Here is a 27495-nt window from a genome sequence, read left to right on the forward strand (position 1 = left end):
GGAGTAAAGAGTCCTGGTGATAACATCTTTCTTTTACTTTGGGCTTACCTGATGAAGTCCTGTGTCTGGGTGACAACCTCAGACCATTTCACTGTTCCATCAGTCTTAAACCCAACCAGAAAAAATCCCAAGGGAAGCTGCTGTTAAGAAAAGAAGAAATTGTTGTCTACAATAGAAATACAAAACACCTAGAATCAGGGAAGGGTCCAGAGGACTCTGGAACAGAATAATTTTAGTGGCTGGCAAGTACTTCCAAGGTCTTCAGCTATCCAGATAGCACCAGTTCACCTTCTGCTACTTGCACTGATAGGCTGATAGCTCTTCTCCATGAAAATGTAATCAAAGCACAGAAAGAAATATTCAAAAGTATGAAGCTACTTCTCAAAACATTCCGCCCTGAGAATGCAAAGCAGCTTAACTGCAAAGAAAGGAACAAATAATTGTTAGCAGCAAGCAGCATAATTTCTGTCCATTGATTTCTCTGCTGTTCTGTAATCTTCACTTTTATTTATTGACTGTAGGATCACAGTGTACTTCCTCTGCTAAATTACTCAGAAATTGCATTTTTTTTTGTATTTACTACAGCTGTTCAGGCATAGATCTATCTTTAATTGAAGGTAACAAGTCACAGTAAGATGTGTTTCTAAAATTAACCTTAAAATACTTTCTTTTTCTAAACTCTATTTCAGTCAATTTTAGAACATTTTTCTTTAGTGGAATGCATAATGTCACGAAGGCATTGTACATTGCAAAAATGTATAGTATACACTGAAACTCAACATATATCACAGAGAAGATATATTTAGGATAGTTACTCTTTGATGATAAATACAGAAATCAGTACATTCATATATAAGATTGTATTTAGAGAAGTAGGAAGATAAGAAGGAGAATATAGAACTGAATTAATTTTGAAATAAAAAAATCACAGTAAATCCTTGTAAACAGATAAAATAGTACAGAGAAATAAAATTTATTTAATTTTAAAGTTGTTTAATGTCTTTTCTTTATATGACTGAGTAATTGAAGGAATCAGATAATACAGTGATTAAGCAAGGTGTATATGTAAAAATCCTCTATGAAAAGCAGGATTATGGCATGTATTGTTATAGAATCAACAATCAATTCTGAAGGAAAACTATGATGATAAAAATAAGAGAGATGAAATAAGGCCAATGAACTTCTCAGTTATTTACAATTTTTGCTATTCCATCTCATAAGAGGGACAACAAGAGATTTTTTTTCACCAACAGTTCATGATTTCAGGAAAGAAGCAGGTAGAATAATTATGATAATTTGACGCTTTCAAGAAAGAAGAAGCAAGTATCACAATTAAGAGTGTGACTTTTCAATGGTATAATTAACAAAGGTGTCAAGTACCTGGTGGCTGAAGTGTTGATTCAAAAGAAGAGTTCTAAGATGATCTGCTTTACAGCTGGGAAACTGAATGTTTATGCCTTTTATAAATATGTAGGATCATGACACCAAATTTAGACAGTGCATTTCAGTTTCTCTCCCAGAACATGTCTGGAATGTTATTTCTCAGAATCCCTATCCAAATTCCAGCAAAATCTAATAAAAGGATTTCTGTAGGGGAAGTTGTGTCTGTAACATGCTGGTTAATAACCCTTAATTGATCCTTTCCTCTCTGAATTTTTTTTGTCATGAATGATATTCTGTAACAATGTGTTTCACAATTTAATTATGTACTGCTTTAAAAATTACTTCCTGTTTGTTTGAAAGTCTCATCATTTCATTTCATGATCCCAGTTCTTATTTGGCAAGTAAAGAACAAATAATTTTTGTTTCATCTTCTGTATGTAACATTAATTTATGACCAATGAGAGGATTTGAACTGCTCTAATGGAATGTCATTGTTAGAAGGGTCTCTTAAATTTTTTGTTTTGTTGAACATTACAAATGCTACATTTTTAGCTTGTATGGAAAAAATCACCTTTTAAAATTATTTTAGTAAACAATAATTTCCTATACATGGGATTTGTTAGGGAAATTTTTAGAAGTTTAGATTCTCTGTGTTTTAATATTTGAGGGTTTGTTTGTGTTCAAGGTACAATCTCATAAGACAGCTTCTTATCCTTGATCTCTCCAGAGCTGTACTTGGGATTAGATGAAGAACAAATTTACTTCCTGAACATTATTATACTTTTGCAGGTGCATATTACAAAAAAATGTGGGCTTAAATCTGGGGCAGTTATATCTGAAGAATTTATGGTAATAGTAGAATTCTGAGAAGGTACGGCTTAAATGAAAAATCTTATTAAAATGCTTCCTTTCTTAAAGGAAGAAAGAAATCTGACTGGCTTTTGAGTTGTAACTATCCCATGTTTTTTGTCTACTACCTATGAAAACTAGGGAGAATTCTAGACTGAACCTTATCTGCTTGTAGTGAAATATTCTCCTGTTTTCCAATTTCTTTATTCCATGTTCTTTTTCAGACATTTATGAGACACTTTAGTGATAAATACGGTTGCCTCCATGCATAGCCTAGGGATAAAGAAAATTCAGTCAGTGAAGTCTTTGGTAAAGCACTGCATCTAAGAAAGTGCTGAATACCATTCTTGTTGTCTGGTATCCAACCATAACCACAGTGAGAGGGAAAGAAAGTCACTGTACACTTCAATAAACTGCCAATACATTCTCAAAGGTCTCTTTTAAGCTGCTGTATAATTCTTGAAGCAATCCAGCATCTCTTCTAAAATGAAATTTCAATTTACGTCTTTGCACAAGGTCTTTATGTTATTTTGATCAGATGTTTCTTTTCAAAAGGATGTTCAGTGGTTTTATAAGGGCCTTTTTTTTCTGCTTCCTCTCCAGGAGGGTGATTTTCTGCTCTGTTCTAATTTGCTAACCACAAAATGGGAAAATAATCTAAATATCACTCTTGTCAGAACTACTACAGAATTTCTATGGGATCAGAATCTAATCAATCATTAGAAGTTCCTCAGTAAAATCCAAATCTTTTTATATATTTCCCATATCACAACCAATTTAATGTACTTTCAGTTTATAAATGCAAGCTTCATTCAGTCTGAAACAGTAATATTCAATAAAATTTTCCCCTGATATGAGTCAAAGATGTCCTACATGATTTTTGTTCCATATTTTACTGTCTTTGCTTCCAATTAAATGATCTGTGAATACTGGTAATTACACTGCCTTCCTTTGCCAAATCACTGAAGTATCAGTAAAGGGTCATCATTTAAACAGCTACAAATTAATCACAAAAGCCAACCTTTAACACATCCATGCAGTGATTTGAATTCAGAATGTCCCCCTTATGCCTCTTCATTTTCCTTTTTTGAATTGTAGCTATTGCAGCTGTATTACATCACAGGACATTAAGCATGTTTCAGCTCATGGGACTGAGTCAGTCATGATTTTAGAAATTGAAAGCAAATGTTATAATACTGTAAATGACAATATTTGAAGCAGCAACAGTTTCCCAATAGGCATGTCTATTTAGCAGATATCTAGGTTTTCAAATTGAAAATGTAGTAGTTCTTTCACTAACTGAAACAAAAATTCTAATTTTGACAGCAACACCAGAAGATGCAAACCAAAAGGGCAAGAAAGCCAATAACAAAAGTAGAAATTATTTGTGAAATTATTCTTATTAGATGAATTATCATGGTTAGCAGATGAAAGACAGAGATTTTTTTTTAATATATTTCAGTAGCTTATTAGTGAGGATTCAAACTGTGTGGCTTCCCAGCAGTGTATCATAGTATATTGAGAAGGCTGTGTAATAGTGGAAGAGAAAGAGAAATGGGATAAAAAATTAGGGCAGGATAGTTTTTTTTATATAATAAGCTATTGTAGTTTGGAATTAGAAGGTATTGGGGGCAGGAAGGGCACATTTCAAAGAGTTAACACCTTCATAGCACTGGTTCTATTTTTATGTGGAAAGTCAAAAGAGTAGTTTGGTAGACATACATCAGTCTAATGGGCAGAACTAGAATGTAGTGAACACCTTAAAAGAGTAAAAAATCTCACTGGATAAAATGGTCCAGAGAGATGTGTGTCAGGAGCCCAAATGCCTCCATACACGTAGCATGTCACCCCTTCATCCTTACCATGAAATAATAATGTGTTTGGATCTGCTTTCATGATCTTCACAACTTCTGCATATTTCTGTAGACTAGCAAATATCTTCTGTGCTAGAGTATACTAATAGCTATCACTCTTTGAGTTTGCTCATGGAAAAAAATAAATATATAAATTATAATAAAAGACATGAAAAGAACTGAAAATTGTTCATTCCAGCTGAAGGCACAAGTTTTTAACTGGCTTGGGGTTTTGCAGTTGTGGTCTGCAGGTACCAGTGACCTTTTTGATGTTCCATCTGAAAAATGGCATATCCAGTTATAAACATGATGTTGGAACAGCAATTTAATACATTATAGGAAATGTACATTATACATTATAGGAAAAAGAACCATATTCTAGGTTACTGAGAAAATCTGCCCCGCCAAACTTTTATTTTTCTCGCTTGGCCCATGGTTATTAAACTGACAAAAACTGAATGTGAAGAGTTAATTATTGAAGGAATGCTTTAAATGTTATATAAACCAATCTGACATACAAACGTGTGCTACTTCTGTTGATCTCCATTACAAGAACAAAAAAAAGCCCAAAGAAAATCACAACAGTGAGATAACTTTTTAAGGTTTTCTCCATGATTTTTAGCAATGTTAATGTCAACGAGTTTTCCTGAAATGCAGAGCTTTTATTATACAAGGTAAATGAACTAGGATAACTATAATTTTGTTTCTTTTTTTTTCCTTCTCTACAATTCCCACTGATGAATATCACTGAAAGGTAAATTTTCTTTAACTCAGAATACAGGTTAATTCTTGTCAGAGTGGCATCTAAGAAAGTTGAGATTGATGTGTTTGGTCTATTAGCAGAAGTCCTCAGCTGTTTGAAGGGAATCTGATGCTTGGAGGAGTAATCCTTGGCAAGAGCACGTGATTAACAATATGTAAATCTGCTGTCTTAGAAAGACAACGTGCCTTTTGTTGGATTAAATATCTTTCTATTTTGTACTTCCTTCTGATTTGATTATAAGGAAAATCAGTTTTACTGGTAATTGTCAGACATTCTTAAGAAATAAGAAAGAATAAATAAATAAATAGGAAAAATAAATGTTTGACCTTGCCTATCAGTTTCAGGATGGACTTAGAATATTTAATATCTCTTGAAAATAGAGAAACTGTGAGAAGTTTTGGCTTTACTATTGTCCTCTAGGTGCTTGATTATAATTATTTTTGTTTCTTTCTATTTATAGTCAAAGGATTGCAGTTCATAGTGTTCTTAAATATTCTTAATTTAGCTAATCTCAGTGTCTTGAGGGTTTATAAACTGTTGTTTACTATACTTCATTTTCAGTCACTAACTGACAAAAGTTAGGCGTTTAGAAAGCCTGGGACTATAATTCATTGTTGAAGGCATGATGTGATCCTGGACAGAAAAACAATGTACGAATCCCATCACATTTTAAACTCCAGTTTAGTTTAGCTACATGATGCAAGTAGTTGCAACAAGACTTCATTAGGTTCAATCATACAAAAAAGGTGTTCTGATTTGGTTCACTGCAGTTGGCATCCAAACAGTTGGATTTTCCCCAGCCTACAGCTAGCACAGCTCTCTAGTTATGGGTCTGCATTGCAAAGACTAACAGTATGTCCTAGCCAAGGGAAACAGCAGAGGACAGAACAAACTGTGTTAATAGAACCCCTATCAGCAGGGTTGGGAGATGGGTGGAAAGTTGACCAGCAAAGTATGATAGAAATATGTAAGACACATTTTCTGTTAGATTATTGTTTGCCAATAAATTTACCTCTGTAAAGAGAGTAGCAACAATAGCATGTTTAATGACTTAGAAATCATGCTATAAATAAAGCTAGAATTCTTAGAGTATTTATCATCTCCAGTAATTTGCATTTTTAAGCACATAAATCTTGAGAACATGTTGCAATGTGTTTTATTTCTGTTATAGTCAAACCTGAAACTGCAAGTTACAAAGGTGTCACATAAAAGCATTCTGTGTTCTCAATTGCTTTTTATTGATATTTAAGGTGTTTACTTATTTCAGGGCACCAACCTCTTTCATAAAGGCTGGTGTTCACATTCAGAAGCATGTGGTATTTAAATCAGCATTACAAAAGTTTAAATGTTGAATGATGTAAAAGTAAGCACAGTGAATGAAACAGTCCATGTTTTCTCTCCCGTGTTCATTTCTTTTAGTGCTGGAGTCGGCAGGACTGGCTGTTTCATTGTGATAGATGCCATGTTGGAGAGAATAAAGCATGAAAAGACTGTAGATATTTATGGCCACGTAACTCTAATGAGAGCACAGAGGAATTACATGGTTCAAACTGAGGACCAGTACATCTTTATCCATGATGCACTGCTGGAAGCAGTGACATGTGGAAATACCGAAGTGCCAGCCAGAAACCTGTATGCATATATCCAGAAGCTGACACAGATAGAAACAGGCGAGAATGTCACAGGAATGGAACTGGAATTCAAGGTACTGGCATTTTATGTTGTGGGTAACCAAAACCAAATGATCTAACACTGAAGCTGCTCTGCTCTCCACCACTTGCTTCCAGTAATCAGAAGATAAAAGATACCCGTAGACTAAAATTTTAAATTAGGAAGATGGTTCTTTCTAAAAAGTACAATTCAGTTCTCAATGGGTGTCTGGATAAGAACCATTCAGTTGAGGTTGATTTAACCATGCTGTTCCTTCATTGTTACACATATTTCAAGATATATGTGTTTGTGTAGTGATTTAATCCTGGAAATTTGTACAAATGCACTAATGGAGCAGACATTGTACTTCGAAAAGGTGTTAAAGAAGCTTTACAAATATTTGGGTAATGCAATAGAATATGGAAAAGTAAGCATCTGAAGTTGAAAGTATTCATTAATGGCTACTGAGTAGAAATTATAAAACCTGATAGTGTCACTTGTCTTTGTTATACCTGGCCTTAATTCTTTTAACTTGTTTTCAACAGCGTCTTGCTAGCTCTAAGGCTCACACTTCAAGATTCATCAGTGCCAATCTTCCATGTAATAAATTCAAAAACCGCCTTGTCAATATTATGCCATATGAATCCACAAGGGTATGCTTGCAGCCTATCCGAGGAGTAGAAGGCTCTGATTATATTAATGCCAGTTTCATTGATGGATACAGGTACAAATAATGTTGTGTTCTTATCTTTACTGTTTTAAAAGTTTACAAAATTGTTTATGTAATTATTTTGAATAAAACAGAACAGTATAGAAATCTAGTAATTTTTTTGTCTGTTCAGGGCTTGTTTGATTGGATGTTTTTTAAAATTTTAGTAAAGGGTTTATATTTTTTCCCCATGTAATATAGAAAAATTTTGTAAATTACATAGAATCTTAAATATTATATTTTAACCTGTGTTTAAGCCACTGAGAGCTCTCAGTATGCTTTACATGCTGCAAGTTAATGAGACTTCAAGCATGCTCATGGACCCCTATTTCTTCACAGTTTTTCTGCTTAAGAGGATATCTAGAAATAAGATACAGGAGATACACTCTGTGTGTCAAGGTGATAACTTACAGTCTTGGGACACTGCCTAGGACTTGATCTAACCAGTGAAGGCCTTTTGTATATAAAAGGTGCATATATATATGTATATATGTATATATTGTATATATAAGATGTGCAACCCACTGGCCTCTTCATGACAACATGGAGCAGTATGCCCTCAGCTGACTTAGAGCAGCTGGTTGAAAAAGACACAAAAGGGAAATGGCATTATTTGCCTGTGTTTGCCATAATTTAGGTGTGCCTGAGTATCCGTATCCACAGAGTGAATTTTCTGAGCCTCAGCTCATAATTGAAAATAAAGTCCATCTCCACTACCCACAAAGCTATTGCTGTTGCTTGGAAGAAGCAAGAGCAACACAAACTGGTCATCATCTTATAAAGCTGTTGATGCAATCTTGTAACATTTTGGTGGTAGCTTTCCCCAGTAGGATATTAGGGCCTGGAAATTCACACTCCATTCCCAAATTTTCTTCCTGCCTTACTTTTGCTGGAGGCATCAGACTGTTGAAATGAAGTTAATAAAGAAACTGCTTGATGCTATAATTCCTAAACTTAATAGATTGTTAGACAGTTATTTCTGTAAAATGAACCAGCACAACTAAGTGTTTCTTAAGTGCTTTTTACAGCACACAAAATTGAGCAATTAGAGTTGCATTAAAATTTAAATAATAATGATAAAGTCATACATCATAATATTAACAGAGTAATTTTCCTCTCAAAGTTCTAAAAATAAAAAGCCATAGTTTGATTAAACAATCATAATAAGGTTTTAATGTGCTCATTATTAACAGTATATACATTTTCCCTCCAGATAATGTTTTCATATAAGCAAAGAACATGAGTATAGGTCCAAAATAATACTGTAAATAATACTGTTAATCTACTTTTGTTTGTTTGTTTGTTTGTTTGTTTTTGTTACCACAGACAACAAAAAGCTTACATAGCTACACAGGGTCCTTTAGCAGAAACAACTGAAGACTTCTGGAGAATGCTCTGGGAGCATAACTCTACAATTGTGGTCATGCTCACTAAGCTACGAGAAATGGGCAGAGTAAGTACTGCTCTAATATTCCTTTACTAAAATGTTGGTTACAGCAGCTCTTTTCATTAAAATATTTAATTCTTCAGGATATCTAAAGATGAGAATTTCAGTTCCTTCTTCTTTTGAAACAGGAGTGGCCTTCCTGGTCATAGATGTAAATTTTTCCAATCTGTTGATGTGTTGTGATGGACAAACTAGACATGATGTGTTTGTGTGGGACACATTGAGATTGAGCAAGAGAGACCATTGCTGTCTATTGAAAAAGAAAGATCTCTCTTTTGGAAACTTCACTTTTGCAGCATCTCATTGTAAAAATGTTAAAAGAAAGTGTGGTATTTTTTAGATTGGAATATCTTCTGTGTGTTCTGTGCTGCACATGAAAGTTTCATCCCCAAGTTTGCAGTTCTAAACTCATTTCATTGGTACTCTGCCTGCTGGAAGGAATGAAGTAGTCTGCTGTCTGGACAGGATTACATCAAGAGAAAGCTGGCATCTGATACGTGAAATCTGAGTTAGACCATGTGTCTGAGAGAAAAAAGATTATTCAGGACATGGCTAGTGGATGAGTAGTGACTGAGGACAGAGCAGTGACTGAGGCTGGGGGGACTTGCTCCAACAAGCAAAAAGGAAGAAAACTGAAGGTGGTATCAAGATTTAAACTGAGATAAAAATTCACCATTGAAAATTAGATTAAGGATAGCTCTTGTCACTGATAGATAATAAAACTGAGCAGAAGTATAAGCAAGTTCAGATATACAGCAATCAATGAGAAACCCTTTGCAATGCAGTATTAAAGATAACTTTTGACTCTACACCAACACAAGCAGTTCATGTTCCCGTCACTATTGACACTTTGCATGAATATTATACTTAGCTGAGTAAAAAAGGGTTTATACCAGTTTATGGCAGTGCTCTCAAACAATAGGAAATGTATTTTACTTTGTTATTTCATAGGAAAAATGCCACCAGTACTGGCCTGCAGAGCGCTCAGCCAGATACCAGTATTTTGTGGTAGATCCAATGGCAGAGTACAACATGCCACAGTATATTCTGAGGGAATTCAAGGTTACAGATGCAAGGGTAAGTCAACATAACATTACATTTGTTTCCATAAGTTTAAAAGAAAATGTTTATTTATTTCTTTTTTCTGTGTTTGGGGGTTTTAGAATTTTTACTATTATTAAGAAAACCCAGAGATATACTTTCTACAAGCAATAATAAAAAATCAAATGAAGTTATTTTTATATAAATGGGATCTTTCTGTAGGAATGATTTACTTCATTCAGATCTAGCATCTGGGTAGCACAGTTTTATAGTTCTGAACTATTTGTGCCAAAGTACATTAGATTATTTGAGAACTATTTTCCTCTTTTTCCTCATTTTCCCCTTGATCATTATTGGCTACAATTTTTGCAACATAGAGTGTTGTTTTGTTGTTTTGCACCACCCTTGAGGCTGAGTGAGTATGAAGGTTAATATACTGAGATTTTAAAACTGCAAAGCAAATGACATTCATAAGAAAAGCAGGACAAGCTTTGCACATTATAATTTCATTTTTCACGTAGTATATTTTCAGCTCTCTAGTATATCTGCAGAGTAGATACATGCAGCTGTGACCTTAGCATCCTCATTTTCATACTTCATTTCTTATCTGAATTCCTGAGTCCAAAACTGAATACTCATAAAGGATTAAACATGCATAAACTTTTAATATATATTTGGCTTTTCTCAGATTGATTTCTAACATTTCAGTCTCTGTGGTAGGAAAACATACTGTCAGCCTCTGTTTCTGTAGGCACTGTGGAATAATACTTGTTCAAGCAAAACAGCAGGATGTAATGTCTAGGAATATCATGAGTGTCTACTCAGAGTTGCCTGTCAGCATTTGAAATATTAGACTTCCTCATGGTTAGCTAGACCACTGCTTTTAATGTGAGCATCAAGTAAAATTGGGTAGTATTGTTATTATTGTATCAAGTGAGCATATGAACCTTTTGTTTGGCAAATTAGATTCGGGTGTAGATTTTTGTAAAGGAACTGTAGATGCATTGGATCTGATTTTCATTCTATTTGAAATGTGAATCATATGACTCATATCTTCTCTAGCCTATTTGTGCTTAAGAAAAGTGGAGAACAGGCTCCTAGCATGAGTCTTTAAACACGCTTGCAAGCAGAGATAGTCAAATCCAATTTCACTGCAAATATCCTGATAGTTTTAATTGATTTTCTATTAAAAGTCTGTCTCAAGTTGGAAGAATTATTGTGTGACATAGTTCACAAAGCTCTGATCACAAAATTACAGTTATAACAAAAAGTCATAGCTGTAATCAAAGTGTCCCCAAATATTTTATATTTTAAAAAAAAGTTCCCTCAAGACTTTGTATTGAAGTAGAATATTTAGGCAAGTCTGCTTACCTACAGCTATCAAACCAGTAAAGGGCCAAATAATTAAATAATTAGATTTACCAGACCTAATTTTATTTGGCATGATATTAATAAACCTCTTTTAGAAAGCATTAAGCACATTGAAGGTCCTGATATAACATTTTACTGTCACATGTTATTGCTTTTCAAATTTACAGAACCTCCTTATCTTGATGGTCCAAATTTTGTTCAGTGAGCTGACAGCACCATCCTAAATTTTCTAGTTATGCTGGAAAACTATATCTCCTTCCAAAATTACTGGAAGTCGGAAATTCTTACCAAAATGTACATTATAGTTTTTCTCTAGTTAGGCTGTCGTGGCTGTCACGCCCAGTAATTGAAATCATTTGACTAAATTGTTGCACTCAAAGAAGAGTAAATGCTGGATTGATTGCAAACGTCCTCTGTCCCTCTCATCTCCAAGTCCATCTGTACTGTTACAACACCATCCGTGCTCTGGCAGAGCCAAGATGACCAGTTATTCCACAAGGACAAAAAACAAGGCACTGTACCTGTGTAGATGCCACCAGCAAGTGTCTGCTGTGGAACTCTATTTCTGAAACTGAGCTGTGAGTTGTTGTGTGGTGAAGATGACCTCAGTAACTGTTTTGAGGTATTGCTTCAAATGGCTTTGTACTCACTTTCTCTGGAAACTCAAGAGGTCAATATGTTGGGCCAGTTTTATTTAAGGCTAAACTATTAGTGATGCCTGTAAGAGAGTAATATCAATTCTAAAGCATAATCAAAAGACAATTGAATATCCCCTGTGAGGAGGAAGAATAAATCCAAACGGTCAGCCACTAAACAGGATAAAACATTAAAAGCCCACTGTGCCACACAGGGATTTTAAAGTACTTATTTTGATAACCAACTGTGCAAACTGTCACAGTATTTAAAAGTACAGATTTTAATAAAATTTGGCATTTGTATCTGGACTGCTGTTGGCAAGAATCTCATTAAAAGAAATCAGCACTCTTTATAATGTCAGTAACAGAGGGAGCTGTAAGAAATTGCAGATCAGTTCCCCATATGCTTTAACGCTAGTCTAACATAGACTAAGTAACTTTATTTCTCTGCTCATTAAATAATATTAAATAACAGAGGTTATTGTCATTTCACAGACTCGCATTGGAATACTGAGTTACTTAAATCATGAAACATACTAATACAGTTCATAAATACACACCAAAAAAGAAATACTTACTATTAGATCTATTTATGACAGAGAAATGTTTTAACTTTCCAGTGACAGACTGGACTTAAATAAATTTGTGTCTTCCTTACTTATTCTACCTGGAAAAAGTAAGTTGGATTTCAGGTTTTCCTTCTTTGCTTTGAAAGAATAGAAGGTTATTTTGAAGGGAATCAACCTGTACTTGTGTCTTCTTGATAAATTTATATCATCTGCCTAAGGCTATCTGGAGGATGCAATTTCATTATATCTTTTTTTGGAGAAAATGGGATTATGGAAGCCATTATCAGAGATGTTTGTATTCACAAAATGCCATTTTTGGAACTAAACATTTAGTTCTTTGTGTTGATGCCCACAATAAATCCTATTCGGTGAATATTTTCAAACATTACCTATTTGTCTAAGTGGAAAAAAGTGTTTCACAGATACAGGCCACTAAATTGTTGGTGTGACCTAGTGGAAATACACACTGTGAGAGTCCTCTCATGGAGTAGTTGCTGGCACACACACAGTTTTTCTGTTTTCTCGCTCATCTGAGACACAGGAGGCAAAATCCCACAGAACCAGAGGAAATATAAAAGCAAATTATTGGGGTTTCCTTTGGTTATATTTAAAATCACTTCTATATAATTTCAAAGGTCTGTAGCAGTTGAATGCTTGTGGTCTAAGGAAAAAGAGAGAAAGATCATTCCTGCCTCCAGCATAACTTGCTGCTTTTTGATGGGAATCTCCAGTAATAATGTCAATTTTTCAAGAGTTTCACTTAATAGAAGACCATTTTGAAGACATGACAAGGGTAGGTGCTTAGAAAACATGATGTCTAGAGGCACCAGTTAACATCACTGGCTCATATTGCCATGATTTTAAACATTACAGACATGCAGATTGACAGTGTCAAAATCATCAATGATTGAAAATGCAGAACAAATTTGCTTTATACATTTGTATTGCATTTTTATGTGTCCTGACCTTTTGCTCATTAAATAGGCAGATAGCACAAGTTCATGTTTAGTAATTCCAGTGGCTTCTTTAGAAAAATAACCATGATGCTGTATTCTGCACTTTAAAGAAAAACTGTTAGTATTCCTAACCATGGGGATTGAAGAGCTTCAGATGGCTTGTTTTAAGAAAGGAAACCCTTTCTTTCAATTTTAACTAACTCCAAGCTGTTGGTGAATTAAATGAACCATTATTGAAGAGAAATTTGTTAAACAACCAGCTTGTTTATCCATCTTCTTGCAGGAAAAATGTTCACCTCATAGAAAGCAGCTTACTGTTAAAGATAACATCTGCAAGGAGGGCAATGACTTAAACAAGTCTTATCAGTAAAGATATTCTTGCTGTGAAGTAGTTGAGCATATCTCAGAAATGGAAATCCAGATTAGATGACCTTATTCTACCTGATCTGTATATAAAGGAATTTGTAGTCCACAGGATTCAAAACATAATATACCAAAAAAGTCATATACCCCTCATGGGGTTGTTACAGCTTTGACCTCAGGCACAATTTTTACACCATCAGAATGCCAGGCAACTCTCCTATGCAGTGTGGAAGAGAATCCATGCAATATGGTTCATGAAACTCATAATAGTAGTTTTGGGCTGATACAAAAGCTTTAATAGTAGTACTGCAGTTAAAAGAGTTTCCATAAATGTAATCTTAGCCATTCCCTATCTCCTTTCAACATCTTTACTTTGTGATTGTCTTTATGATTATTCGCTGACCAACTTCAAGCCACAGCAACGTGCTTTATTTGTGTCTAACTTTTGTTAAAGGATGGCCAGTCCCGAACAGTGAGGCAGTTCCAGTTCACTGACTGGCCAGAACAAGGAGTGCCAAAGTCTGGAGAAGGATTTATTGACTTCATTGGCCAAGTGCATAAAACAAAAGAGCAATTTGGTCAGGATGGACCAATTTCTGTTCATTGCAGGTAAGTAAACAAAGCTTAAAAACAAATCATATGCAGATTTGGTTTTTTCCTAAAGTTGATTGCTGATTGTGGTGAACATGTATATTTAAACAACATTTCAGAGGTGAAGTGTCATGTCATGTAATCAAATAGAGGATCTAAAATGGAACAGCATGAGCTGCTTTATGAAATGGGAACTGTTCTGTGATATTCCATTTATACAAAAATGGTTCTTCAGAAATATGTGGAAACACGTGATTTTTTCACATATAAATGCTTCTAATTCAGCATAAAAGCAGTCTGGTCAGTGCTGCCCGCAGAAGGCATAGGAAGAACCTTATCACAAGCTGCTACATCTGATATTTTTTCCACTAGAAATTAAAGACTTTTACTTCAGTAGGAATTATTAGCTGCAACCAAGCTAGTTACACCTCAGTGGCACATTAGTAGCAATCAAGATGAGGCAAAAAAACAAAAAAAAGGTAGCTATCTCAAGAAAGGGAATGGAATAGAAAGTGGTGTTTAGAAATTTTGCCTGTCAAAGAAATCATTGGGGTTTGAGTTTATGAGTTCTAGCTTCAGAACTTTGTGCTCATTTTTGATGTGATGACTTCCCTTCTTTGCAATTGATATGCAGATGAAAATTACTTGCATGGTGATTAGAAATAATCCAGCATGGGTTTTTTAATATTCTTGTATTTTTTATTTATTTCCTCTACAGTATTCTAGAGTCTATAGCAGATGGCCAAAAACAATATCTTTATCTCTTATCTCTTATTTAATAAATTGTTTTCTATAAATTCCATTAGGATTTTAGATACTCATTTTTGTAATATGAAATTCTTTTTTGTAGATTAAATATTATTATTTATATAACAGAGATGCAAAATACTGACACAAGTTGCAAGTTCTTACTGCAAGCCAAGTAGTGCCCCAATACTATCATGAAGACAAATGAATGAGTTTACTAGAGCCTAGTAAACGGAGGGAGAGAAATTTTCCTTTTTCCAAAGTCGTCGGTAAACAGAATTTGAGTTCTTTATGATCGTCTAATCAGAAAGACAGACAAAATAAATGTATTGGAATACTCGAATCCTACTTTTCTTGTGTGCCTAAAAATTTTTATAGGCTGCTGAGGAGAGTAGCATGCAGAGCACTGATTGGGATTCATTACACAAGGGGGATGAAGAACAAACCAGATAAGAATAAGCCTTATTCTTCAACATTAATGAGTTTTGAGAGGACAGGAGTAATAAGCAATATTTATGCCTTTATGCAGATAAGAAAGCCGAGCAGTATTTTTATTCTAGGTTCTTTGTGCCATGCAGACTTGTCCACTTGTGAATACTGTGAATACTGCTTCCATTACATTACATATCGCTCCCAAATGGATGTGATCTTTCATGGTAAAATTATGGACTTCCGCCATTGACATTGCTAGAAAGAAAGTCAAATGCAGTGTAACTAATCACGGCTTGGTTTTTAAACGTCTTTATCATTATTGTAATGACTATTTAGGGACTGGTAATGCTAATTATCATTGCCAGTGTTAGTCAACTTACATGAATAGGAAGTGTCCCTAGCAAATTAGTAAGTTGGTTTATTTCTTTCAGGAAACACAAGATCCTGGATACCTGTGCTTTCCTAGTCTCTGAGGAATTACTGAAATAATGCCTCCAGTTTGTACCATGATGAGTTCTACAGTGAATTAAAACACCCGTAGTGTCACTTCCTTTGGGTCTCCTTTACACTCTATATAATTTTCACAGGCTTGCTTTCTCTGTTATGCAGTAAACCCCCCCAACCCACAATTCAAAATTTTCTTTTTCTGTAACATTTTTACAAATAGGTCAGTGTGTTGAATTAAAAAATTTCTAACCTCATGAGGCATATACTTAAAACTATTTAAGAGAGCAATTGAAGTAAAATTTTAATTTATACCAATATTAGATATTTATAGTCTTTTTATTCCAGTTTTTAGCTCAAGACTGAGGAAGACCTTTCCCAGAATGCAGTCAAGATGTATTTGTAATAATAAACTCTTCTCTCTTACAAAAAATCAATACATCCACATAGTTCATTTAAGCATCTCAACTTTAGTTTCTAGTCTAAATTATGAATCATGGGGACTTATAATGCATCATGAAGGATTTCTTTACTCTAGAAATCCTAAGCATTTTTGGATAGGAATTGTTCCAATGTTAAAGTATGTTTGCTACTCTAAAGGGAACAGGATCGATTTCCCACAGGCTTTTCTCAAGACGTTGCACTTGATGATCAATTAGGATTTGCAAGCATTGACATGTTTCCATATTAGTTTCTCTTCCTCATTAAATCTCTCCTGGAGACATTTGCTGATTTTTTAAGTACCCAAGACAACAAAGGAATTTCTTCCTTTTGCCTGAGATTTCCAAGTAATTTTTTTAAAGTAACAAAGATTTGTCTACTGTGAGGCCAGAATGCTCTCACACATTTAAGTATTTTTCTTTTTAATTAAATAGCAGAGCAGGACAATGTAAAATGGTAGTCTGTGTTCATTCTCCTGGTCATTTCCTGGGCTACTTAGTTTAGATCACACTGTAATCAGGTCTGCAAAGTTCAAGCTGGTTCCAACGAGCAGGTTCCAGGATTTTTCAGGATGTTTCTGAAGTACTAGCTGTCTAATTTACCTCATCAGGCACCTTGCACTGCAATTGCTTTAGATGTCCAGGACTGTTATTATATCACATAGGTAAATCACCACTGACAACATGATATTCTGTCAAGTGGTGTGTCAGTTGCCCTTTGGCTTCAGCTATCTGAAGGCACACATCCTATGCAAAATTTATAAATCCAGTTGCATATGTCTATTAGCCCTAAGAGAGCTCTGACCTAGACCAAACACTAAGATGCTATCATACAATTTGAACATTCAGTTTCCACACTACTTTTGTGAATTTGCCGGATTTCTGTCATAGTTCATACGAACATTCAGGAGTTCTTCACGATTTTCCTGTTGTTCATGCTGTTCCATTCATCTGTCTGGTGAATAGGTCTCATAAATATTCAGCTTTCCAGGGTTATCTGGCTGGAGGAAACCTTGTGAAATTATTAGCATCAACGGTGAGATGACAAGGTGCTTTGTTTCCATCCATAGAAGTTCAGACTTACAAAGTCTTTTTCTCTGTGTAGTTACCTGTCTCTTTTGCAAAGGATAATCATCTTGAATAAGTGATTGTTTAATTTTAAAAGCTGACAGCTATTGGCTCTATTGATGTCAAGAATTTCCATCACTTCTTGAGGCTTAAAGCGAATAGCAGAAACCCAGGGCAGAACAGAGAGCAAACAAAACACATATATATTCAAAGAATACTTTTAAGACCAATGTAGACAAACACGGTAAATGTATATCAGCATTGGAAAGCAGAGATCCAGACTGCCAGACTTGAATAAGACCTGAACTGAGATCTTTCTCTGTCCATTATTTGAATCAGACCATGTATGAACAAGTTCAATATTAAACGAACATCTGTACTTCAAACTTCAAGTAGAAGGTAAAATAACACAGAGAAGATGTGTAAAACAGGCATATACATGACAAACTAAAGTAAAGCAAGCAGTAAAATGCATTTTGGCTTCATTTTCTCTTGTCAGTTCCAATGTATGTTATTGGCAACAAATGTTAACATTTGCCTTCACCATGCAGTGATTATTGTATATCTGGATGAACAAATCAAGGCTTTGCAAGGAAGACTGGAGAGTCTGATGTAATCAGTAGATGTGAGGTTCACTTGAGTGCAGTTATTCTTTTGAATGCAATGTCGTAATTTGCTATGGAATTTTGCTTAGTGAGCCTTTCCCCATATAGAAATTTATACACATATGGTGTGTTGTAACCACAAAGAATTTGTCAGCCAATTCATTCAGCATTAACTGTCAATTAATATTTGTTTTTTCCTTTTATTTTGTCTTCATTTTCTTCAACAGTGCGGGTGTTGGAAGGACTGGAGTATTCATAACCCTGAGCATTGTGCTAGAAAGAATGAGATATGAAGGTGTTGTAGACATCTTCCAGACTGTCAAAATGTTAAGGACACAGCGGCCAGCCATGGTACAGACAGAGGTGAGCATGAGTATCCTTATGCAATGGTGATGGAAAAGAACTGGTATTTACACAAGCAAAAATATGCACAGATAGATACTGTATAAGACATGCTTACAGTAATATCTGAAGACATATATCGGCCCTGCGACTACAGGATAAAATCTGTAAAAGGACTATTTCCTGTTATCGCAGTAGTTACTGCAAAATGAGGAAGAAAAAAAGTAATTTCAATAGTGGATCCTAAATTATGGTAGTTAAGAAATACCCATTTGTGAAGCATGACACATTTTTATTTGATCCATGCTCCCTGGCAGAAATGTGTGGTAGTAAAGAAGCAGGCAAATTGTTTCTGCAGGTGGATCCACTGATTTTTTTTTTTTTCCCTGGGAGCAAGCTCTTGATTATGTCTTCAGACTGACACTGTATTATTTTCATGTTTTTTTGTGTCACCAAGCAAGTGGCTCCTTGGCCTGAAAATCATAATGGTAAGTTCAGCATTCAGGATAACTATAGTGTAAATAATTTCTATGCTATTAAGTGTGGCATAGAGAAATAAAGTAAGTGACAAGCAGTTTAGACCAGTTACCTGTGCCTGTATGCTTGGAAATCTGTCACATCATAAAGAATGCTTAAACATTATCAGTAAATGCCCTTAATTTCTGAGCAGAAGACCTGGACTAAGCCAGAGTCAATAGGTTAGGAGGACCAACAAAAAGGAAAAGAGAAGGGAAACATTTCAGATCACACATTTATTTAGTATAATTTGGTTGACACAGGCCTTTAAATTAAGTCTGTGAAATTTAAGATGGTTCCCCAGAGTTTGCCATTTTCCACAAGAAAATTAAACTAGTTCTGTAGAAGCTGGGTAGTTTTACTTCTAAGAAGACAACTTCATAAAGCTTATATGAAAAATACAGATATTTATTTTTAATCTTGTCAGTTAGCCAAGTAAATCACTGTGACCATACGGAAGAGTTAATTCCATTTATTTTCCATTACCATCATTCTTCTGGATAAGCAAAATGAAAAATGATTGCTTTCTGTCATTTTGGCTGCAAGAAATAGCTAAAGTACACAGAAACTATGCTTCTTTGAGCCTACCTGACAGATGCAGAGTTCAATTCTGCAATATATGCTCCCTCCTCCTGCTTTGACTTATTTCTTTATGGTACCCTTCATCCCCGCTGCTGAAAGCAGAGGTGTTCTGTAGGCATGTCTTCCAGGATTCTGTGGCAAACAAATCTCTCATTCAGTGTTATAAACTGCCAGGAAATCTAATCCTTATTAAACAAAGCACTTCCATGTGCACCATACACACACTTAAAATTTAAGCATGTGTGTAATGTATTCTGCCACTGTTCTAACTATTCCAACTAACAGAAATGAACTATGAGTAATCATACTACCTCAGTGAAGCAAATATCTGATTAGCTTCCTGGCCTCCGAAAGAATTTTAATTGTGATCTTAACAACTGCAACCTGTGCAGTTACCACAGAGCACTATCAGAAAAATAAACAGACATCCCTGGTATTTTTGAGAAATTTCTTTTATTTTTGTTTTTTAATTTTTTTTTTACGTTTTACCATTTAAACCAAGAGTGGCAGTTGGAAATAAATATGCAGATGTGCTATTTTAGTGTAAGTGTGCAACAAAATAAATGTGCAAAAGGACTGCTTTATGGAGGTGAGAATAACACAAACTTACAAATGTTAGATTCATCTGAGGTATGAGAAAATTTCTCAGCACACTAAACTTCTCTCTGTTTCCAGGTGTAGGTTGAAATGAAGTCTGATTTAGGTGAATGAGGTCCTTTAGCTCTATATTTCTCCTTAGGTCTTTTTCTTGCCAAGGTATCTTCACATCTTCATCAAAGCCTATCTTACTGAAAGGCTGGAATTCCCTTTGCTTTCTTTGCATGATTTTTAAAAGTGATGGTTTTCCATACAGAATTCCATATTCAAGCTGTGATGGGCCCTTTTACTTAGTGTGTTGTATTAGCTGTAGAATTCATTGTTTATTTTGCTACTTATTTTCAAATACGAGCAGGGAAAGCATCCTAGCATGTTCCTATCAGAAGAAAGCTTAATGCTGATATTGTTTTAATCCAGAATAACAGACTGTCAGTAGGTGGGTATATAGTCTCTGCACAAAAAGAAGCTCCATTCTGTGGAAAATGTTGTTGCATTAAAAGACTGTCTATCTTCATCTGTTGTAACTCAGAGTGGTTTTCTGTTGGTGTCAGCAAGTGAATATTGCTGAACTGCAGATGCCTCTGCAGTATATTTGTTTGCAGCTACAAAATATTCACTATTACTTGAAAGAAACTAGAAACCAACCAACAAGCTGACTTTTTGATGCATTTGTTTTCTGTTTTTCTTTCTCTAGGATCAATACCAGTTCTGCTATCGAGCCGCACTGGAGTATCTGGGCAGCTTTGATCACTATGCAACATAAAAACCCATTGTGGATTTTTATTGCAGGCCCTTTAAGATCCAGAGAGCCGCTTCTGAGCCATACAATGTGCTTTAGAAGTACTTCTTAACTCTTAGCTAAGGAGCAATTATTGGGGATATATAAAATAAAAAATAATAAAAAAAGAAACAAATGAACAAAATATTGGGGATATATAAAACAAAAAAACAACAAAAAAAAACCCCACCCAACAAGAAGTATTCCATGTGGACCAAGAATTCACAGTTTAATAACCTAACCATAATAAAAGAATCCTGACCACTGAGGCGTCTGAAGGATCTCATTTACAGATACCTCAAGGGTTCGACATTGGTTGAAGTTAAAGGGAAGAGGAAACTTAATCAGAAAGAGTGATCATCTTATTCAGGATTACATGATTTTGCAAAGAGGAGTTTTGAGAACTGCAGTTCAGTGCAAGATGTTTGTTGCAAGGTTGGGTTCTGGCTTCTCAAACAAAGCGGACTCTTTACTTCAACATCACCGTTTCCCATCATACTGCTCATCATAACACTTAAGGGAAAATGTGGGAATGTTTAAAAAGAAAGTCCTTGATTTAGTTTTTTAGTATTGTAAAGATACTGCTGACCTGTGCTTCATTTTTAACTGTGTAAACTTTTTCCTTTTTTTAACAAGAGTTTATCATTCGATGAAGTGAATTAAAGAAAAGGTTGCATAACTGTTAATATTTTTGTTTAAAAAATGTAGATTTTTTTTTTAAGCTGTAGAACTGTTATCTGTAATATTGTGCTGTAGAAATGTTAGATACTTTGAAAATTTGCACATTTTTGTGCAGTCCTACAGTACCACAGTCTTGTTAGATATGAATTTTGTAGTTTTATTTGGTTTTTTTTTCTTTAAGAAAATATTCATTGTAATCAGTTAAATCAAAATGGGGCTTTTGGTTTATTTTGGAATCAACAGGGAGGCGCAAAGTATAAAGATGCTGCTAGCACATACACACACACGCACACATATGCACATGCACACTCACACCCTCTCTCTTTTATATATATATATATATATTACTGTCTACCCTTTTTTGACTCTCTGTATAGTTGCAGAGAATACAGATGGATTCAGATACAGATTCACACACATGCACATAAACATATCAGTCCTTACATACCTGGATTTATGAAAGCATTGGGAAAGTTTTTCCACATACTGCAATTATATCAGACTGCAATTTGATCATCTCTGCATTTTTAAGGTCCATAAACTTCTGTTTCAAAGAGAAGTGAGGAATGCACATCATTGATATTTGAATGCCATCTCTATCCCAAATAATATTTCTATCCACATTTCCACCTGAACACACACACATGCACACATACAGAGCACACACATGCACACACGCACACAGAGTATGTGATTTAGGCTTCAAGTGAAGTTCAATATTTGTAACACTATAGTGCAATAAGAAATCATATTATTAAATGTAGGAGGTGTGCATGTGGGAAAGGTCAGTGCATATCCCTTTAGGAGGGGAGAATGTTGTAATATACTAGGTATTAAGATGTTTTAAAATTGTATTCAATAGTATACTGTCTATAGTGTGCGCTATATAATTTACATTTATCGTATGTAACAGGGCAAAGCCAAACACACATTGCTCTGTGAAATCAAACGTTTTGTGGCATACAGCATTGTTTGGGGATGCTGGGGTTTATTTTAATTTTACATTTAGAGTGCCTTATATTTGATGCCTATTTTGAATAGTATTTCTTTAAGTTAGCCTTCATTTGTATTTAGTTTAGTTTGTTTATATCTCTGTTGTTCTTTTCAGACATTTTAATACATGTACCAGACAATTTTGAAAAATATGCATCTCCAGTTTCTAATCAAGTATGGATGGTAATAAATGATAACCCAAAACATATAGGTAGTCAAGGCCCTTTATCTTTCCATATTTCTAATAACAGAATAGCCCACAAATTGGAAATCTATTTCTGGTTGGCTTTTAAAACCCACTTTGTCACTGGTTATAGTGTTATCTGTCATTGCCAAGCTGTAGCAGCACAGTAGCAGTAGTTGACAGCAGCAGTGCTTATGCATCTTCCTTTTTTCTTTTCTTTTCTTTTTTTTTTTTTTCAGATTTATTTTGGGCCAAGTCCTGCTCATTCACTTGTGTCAACAGATTGCTAAAGTCAAACCCTTGTTTTCAGTGGGAAGGTTCATGTAAGGCCAGCAAGACTAAGCCCACATGACATATTGGAGATTGACAGATTTTATTCCAGGAAAAAGGAAAATTCTCTAAACAGCACAAAGTACTTTTTGAGACTCTTTCTAGAATGCCGTTTACATTGACCTTGGTCAGCATGTGTTCTGCCATTGTTAGTACATCAGCATCAAAGGATGCTTTCTTTGGGGTTTCAAATAGGAGCATTGCTGTGGCTTCTCCATGTGGCCTCAACATTTTTAGTTCTTCTTCCAATTTTCCCACTCCTATGAGAAGTAAAAATAAGAAAGACCAAACTCCAGCAATTGTATTTGAGCACTTTTGTAATGAAAAAAAACCCAAACCAAAAAAATCAAAACAGAAGTATAAATATATATATATATGGAATAGAAGTATTATAGAAGGCTACCTCAGAATGAGATTCTATAACTTACATCTGAACCAGAGAAGAATGTGCACTATGTTTCTTTCTCTTCTTCTTTCTTGATTTATACTTTGAAATAATTATTAAAATACCAGGTTATGTAGTGTGGTCATGTTCTTCAACTCAAACATAGGAATTCAGAAATACAAAACAAAGTGTCATTTTGAAAACATAGACTAAGGAAGGTTCCTGCACACTGGATCTGTACAAAGATCAGTGCATTTTCCCTAGCAGACTGTCTTGCAAGCTCCAACAAAAATAGGGGAGTAAAAGAAATACAAAAAAGCAGAGCCAATTTGTGAGAAAAACTGTTGTACAACTAAGTACTCCTTTCAGGTTTTTTGTTTCTTATGATAGCTCTTAGCATCATTGATGTGCATTCCACTTTCTGTATTCCAATATATGTATTCTGCAGTTAATTTAAATTGTGAGCATCTTTGTCTACATACATCATACATTTCCAAGCTTAAAATTGTTTTCATCAGCATAACCAGTACGGTGCTATTATTTACGTTTGTATGTGTAGTTATGTCTAATTCTGTAATTAGTTGCAATGGGGAAAAACCCCACAAAATATATAAAAATGATTTATACAAAAGTTTAATTTAGCTCTTTTTTAAAATTTTATTTGAGTGGTTAGATAGCAGAGAAGATGGCTGGGGGAAGGAGTGACCTTCTAAGGAGATTTGCACTTTCTATATATACCTTTGTACTATGCACTGCCCTATTGATTCTACACCCAATAATAACTTGAACCCATCTGTATGAAATTGCTTACAAAACCCACTTGTATGTATTTAAAAGACACAGAACATGTAAAAGGAAAAAAAAAGCAACTGCTTTTTTTGCTTCCTTTTATTCTCTCCCATTTTTCTTTATGGTTTCTTTTTTCTTTTTTCTTTTTTCTTTTTTTTTTTTTTTATTTTTTTCTTTTTTTTTTCCCTTGGTGCCCTGATACTCCACAGATATCAGAAGGCTGCAGGTCTCATTATAACCATCCATTATGTGGCTTTGCCATTCAAGCTTGGAGTGTCTTTACAAAGATAATAAAAACTTGTGTTCTTTGCTCTTGTTTTGGATGCATAGACTGAAAAACTTTAAAAAATTACCTTGTAAAATGGCTTGTTAAAAAAGATACAATTACCTCTAATTAGTAGTACGCGTAAATGTTTTACAGAATGAAAGGCGTGCTTTTTATTTTCTTACTTCGTTACATTGGTGGCAAAAGGAAGTCTGTATGAAAATCAGTTCTTTGCTGACACAAGTTCCATTTGTTACAGATGAATTCTAATAAAATGTCAGTGTTATGCAGCCCTGGTCTTCTTTCTTAAGCAGTACTTTTGAAATCAAAACTTGTTTGGTCCCTCTTGATGATAAAGGAGTTTAATTGAAACTACAAAGCAGTCATTAATCTTCTTAACTAGCTGCTGGACAGTGGAAAATGCATTCTTAGGTTAGAAAATATATATCATCTTCAGCAGCAAGCTTTGAGCCAGCATAGGCAAACCCTTTGGCATAATTTCTCATAGTTTCATCAGCTTAATTGAAATTACCACACTTTACATGCCTCTGGAGTTCCCCTTTGTTCTTTAGAAATGTATCACTACACTGAGAGAATAGATTGTTCTCCATTCATAGGTGCAACTCAAAGAGGGCCAAATATCCACACATTTGAGGTAAATTGTGAATTTTTAATCCCTGCAGATTTAGCAGCTTCTGGGGTAAATCCAAAGTCAGTATTCAGTCCCTGGAATTGTGGCAGGCTGTCATGAGTTTTGACTGATTACTGTTATGCATTGCATATGCAGTGAGTGCAAATGTGAGTCTGTGAGGCTACTATCCAAATACTGTGGTAAAGTTTTTAAACAGGTTGGAAAAGTTTTAGATGAGTAAACACACCAGGTGTATCGAGGCAAGCTACAACGGGCATGGCATGGCAATCTATTCTGCTTGTTTTGAAAAAGGCAGGTTCTGTCTCCAAGATTACTTTGTAAGAGAATACAGTCTATTAGCAGTTAGTATTAAGTACATGTTAATAAAGAATTCTCTGTGCTGGAAGGATGTGCACATTAGGGTGATTTCGAAGAACGTGTATTGTTCTTGGCCTAATTTCCACTTGAAGATGGTGATAAAAGTGTAAATGTGAAGCCTTGGTATTCTTACAGAGGCCTATTAATGTTTTTCCACTGACTTCTGTGGATTTTACAATTACTGCATTGCAGGCTGCCTTTGACTTGAACCTTTTTTGCGTAGTCTGTGCAAGGTGGTTTAGAGCTGTGTTATGTAAGGGTTTCTTTAACTATCTGAGTGGCTTTAGATGGTACCCTTTAATGTCAGCATTGACTTCTTTGGATTTTCCTGTTCTGTGCGTCTAGCATGGACCATAATAAAGTGTGAAAATGAGTATTGACAAAAATATTTGGCTGTGTATGGCTTAATAACTTCTAAGTTAATGGGGTTTTAACAAAGTAAGTTCTAATTCATGCTTAACACAGAAAAAAATGCCATGTACTTTGAGATCATTACTGTTCAGAAATGCTGTTGAGATGTGAAATTAACCTATCTCAAAGCAAAGCAATAGCTACAGACCTTAAAACACAATAACATTTACATCTTTTCTGTATTATCCAATCACTTGGACCAAATTCCCAAATTCCCAGAATCTTTGGTGTTCGTTAGTGTCTCCCCAAATGGGTCAGTCCTGATTCTAAGGTAATAAGGGATTTCCATCTATAAATTTACCCATTGCCTGCTTTTCCCAGTCTGTGCAGACGAAGTGGGACAAAAGGGAGCTATTGGTAATGGAATAAACAAAGTACTGAAAAATTAATGATAAGGAATGTATGAAAATAAATCATTCCTTGACCAGTGCCCAGTCCATTAACAACTGGATCTGTACCTAGTGATCCCCAGTGATCAATGGTCAAAAAAGGGAAAGGAAAAAATCTTTCTAGAAATTGCTGTGTCTTTTTTACTTCAGATGCAAACATGCCCTTCCCCCCCCCCCCCCCCCCCCCCCTTAACCGGTTTTAAGAAGAATGAAGTTAAAACTATTTTTCACAGACTTTGGAATTTTGAGGAAAATAACCAACAAATTTGCTGATGTGTAAGCCAACATACCATTGATAAACCACTTCCCCTTCCACAACGCTTCATGTGCAAAAAGACATCTATCTTGCCCATGGAATTGCTGAATTCTATGAAATAGCTTTGCATTTTGAAACCTTGAAATATGACAGCTTTAGATCATTAAACTTCAACAGCACTGGATCAAATTGGCAAAATGTCCACAGAAGATACCAAATGGTATCAATATTACTTTCACTGTCAAAGAATATCTTTAAAGCAATTTCAGAAGTTTGAAAGACTGCTATTTTTGTCATTATTTCACTTTGCATGGGGAAATAAAACACTGATGGGGTGTGAGGTCATAGAAAATTTTCATGCAAAGACCTGTGGCAAAATTTTATTGTATTTTTAAAATTTAATTTTAGTTTACTTTTTTACTACATTTTATTTGTTGATTTTAATTTTTTTCCCTTTTTTCCCAAGGAAGATCTATTAATGCAGTGCTACTGCAACTGTTTGGAAAGTTACTTGATTCAAAACCTTAAGGATTTGAATATCATAGCTATACAAGAGATTATATTATATACAATAATATGTTATATATAATGTTCAAAAGAATTTTCTCTTAATACTGTCCTGTCTTTTCAACAAGTTGGTTCTGTCATCCAAATCTGCTTATGAAGAGTACCATAGTAATACACAAAATGTTTTTCTACCACTAATGCAATGAGTCAAGATGGAAGGAAACATCTGCTGACTAGCTTTCAGAGGAAAGCAGAATGATAACCTGCAAATGAGACATTGTAGTGAATAGAGATCATTTTGCATCTAGACTATAAATAGGATGCTTTTGAACCCAAAATGCATTCAGCTTGCTTCTGTCAGCAAAAGTCTTAATTATTGTAGCTGGAACAAGCAAACAACCTTTCTTTGCCAATAAAAGTACTCCATTGTATATTCAACTGCCTTACTGGATACAGAATGTAAATCTTTAAAGTCAAAACTGCGTGGAAGTGCCTTTCCTTCTCTCATACATAAAAACAAGAGAACAGAATATAAGATTTTCTTCATTGGAAGAAATTATTTGAA

At 34.8% G+C, this 27495-nt stretch overlaps 1 protein-coding gene across 1 annotated transcript in view; it reads left to right on the top strand.

Annotated features, from left to right (window-relative positions):
- The window catches only part of PTPRD (protein tyrosine phosphatase receptor type D), a 354698-nt gene extending 333384 nt beyond the window's left edge, over nucleotides 1-21314 (top strand). The window contains exons 32-38 of the mRNA XM_058823656.1: nucleotides 6268-6553; nucleotides 7044-7222; nucleotides 8534-8660; nucleotides 9606-9731; nucleotides 14044-14198; nucleotides 18144-18279; nucleotides 20648-21314. Of these exons, the coding sequence (XP_058679639.1) occupies nucleotides 6268-6553; nucleotides 7044-7222; nucleotides 8534-8660; nucleotides 9606-9731; nucleotides 14044-14198; nucleotides 18144-18279; nucleotides 20648-20716 (1078 nt within the window). The 3' untranslated portion in view covers nucleotides 20717-21314. The remainder of the gene's footprint in view (nucleotides 1-6267; nucleotides 6554-7043; nucleotides 7223-8533; nucleotides 8661-9605; nucleotides 9732-14043; nucleotides 14199-18143; nucleotides 18280-20647) is intronic.
- Nucleotides 21315-27495: the final 6181 nt, after the last annotated feature.

The sequence above is a fragment of the Ammospiza caudacuta genome, chromosome Z (assembly GCF_027887145.1).
Source record: "Ammospiza caudacuta isolate bAmmCau1 chromosome Z, bAmmCau1.pri, whole genome shotgun sequence".
NCBI classification, from domain to species: Eukaryota; Metazoa; Chordata; class Aves; order Passeriformes; family Passerellidae; genus Ammospiza; species Ammospiza caudacuta.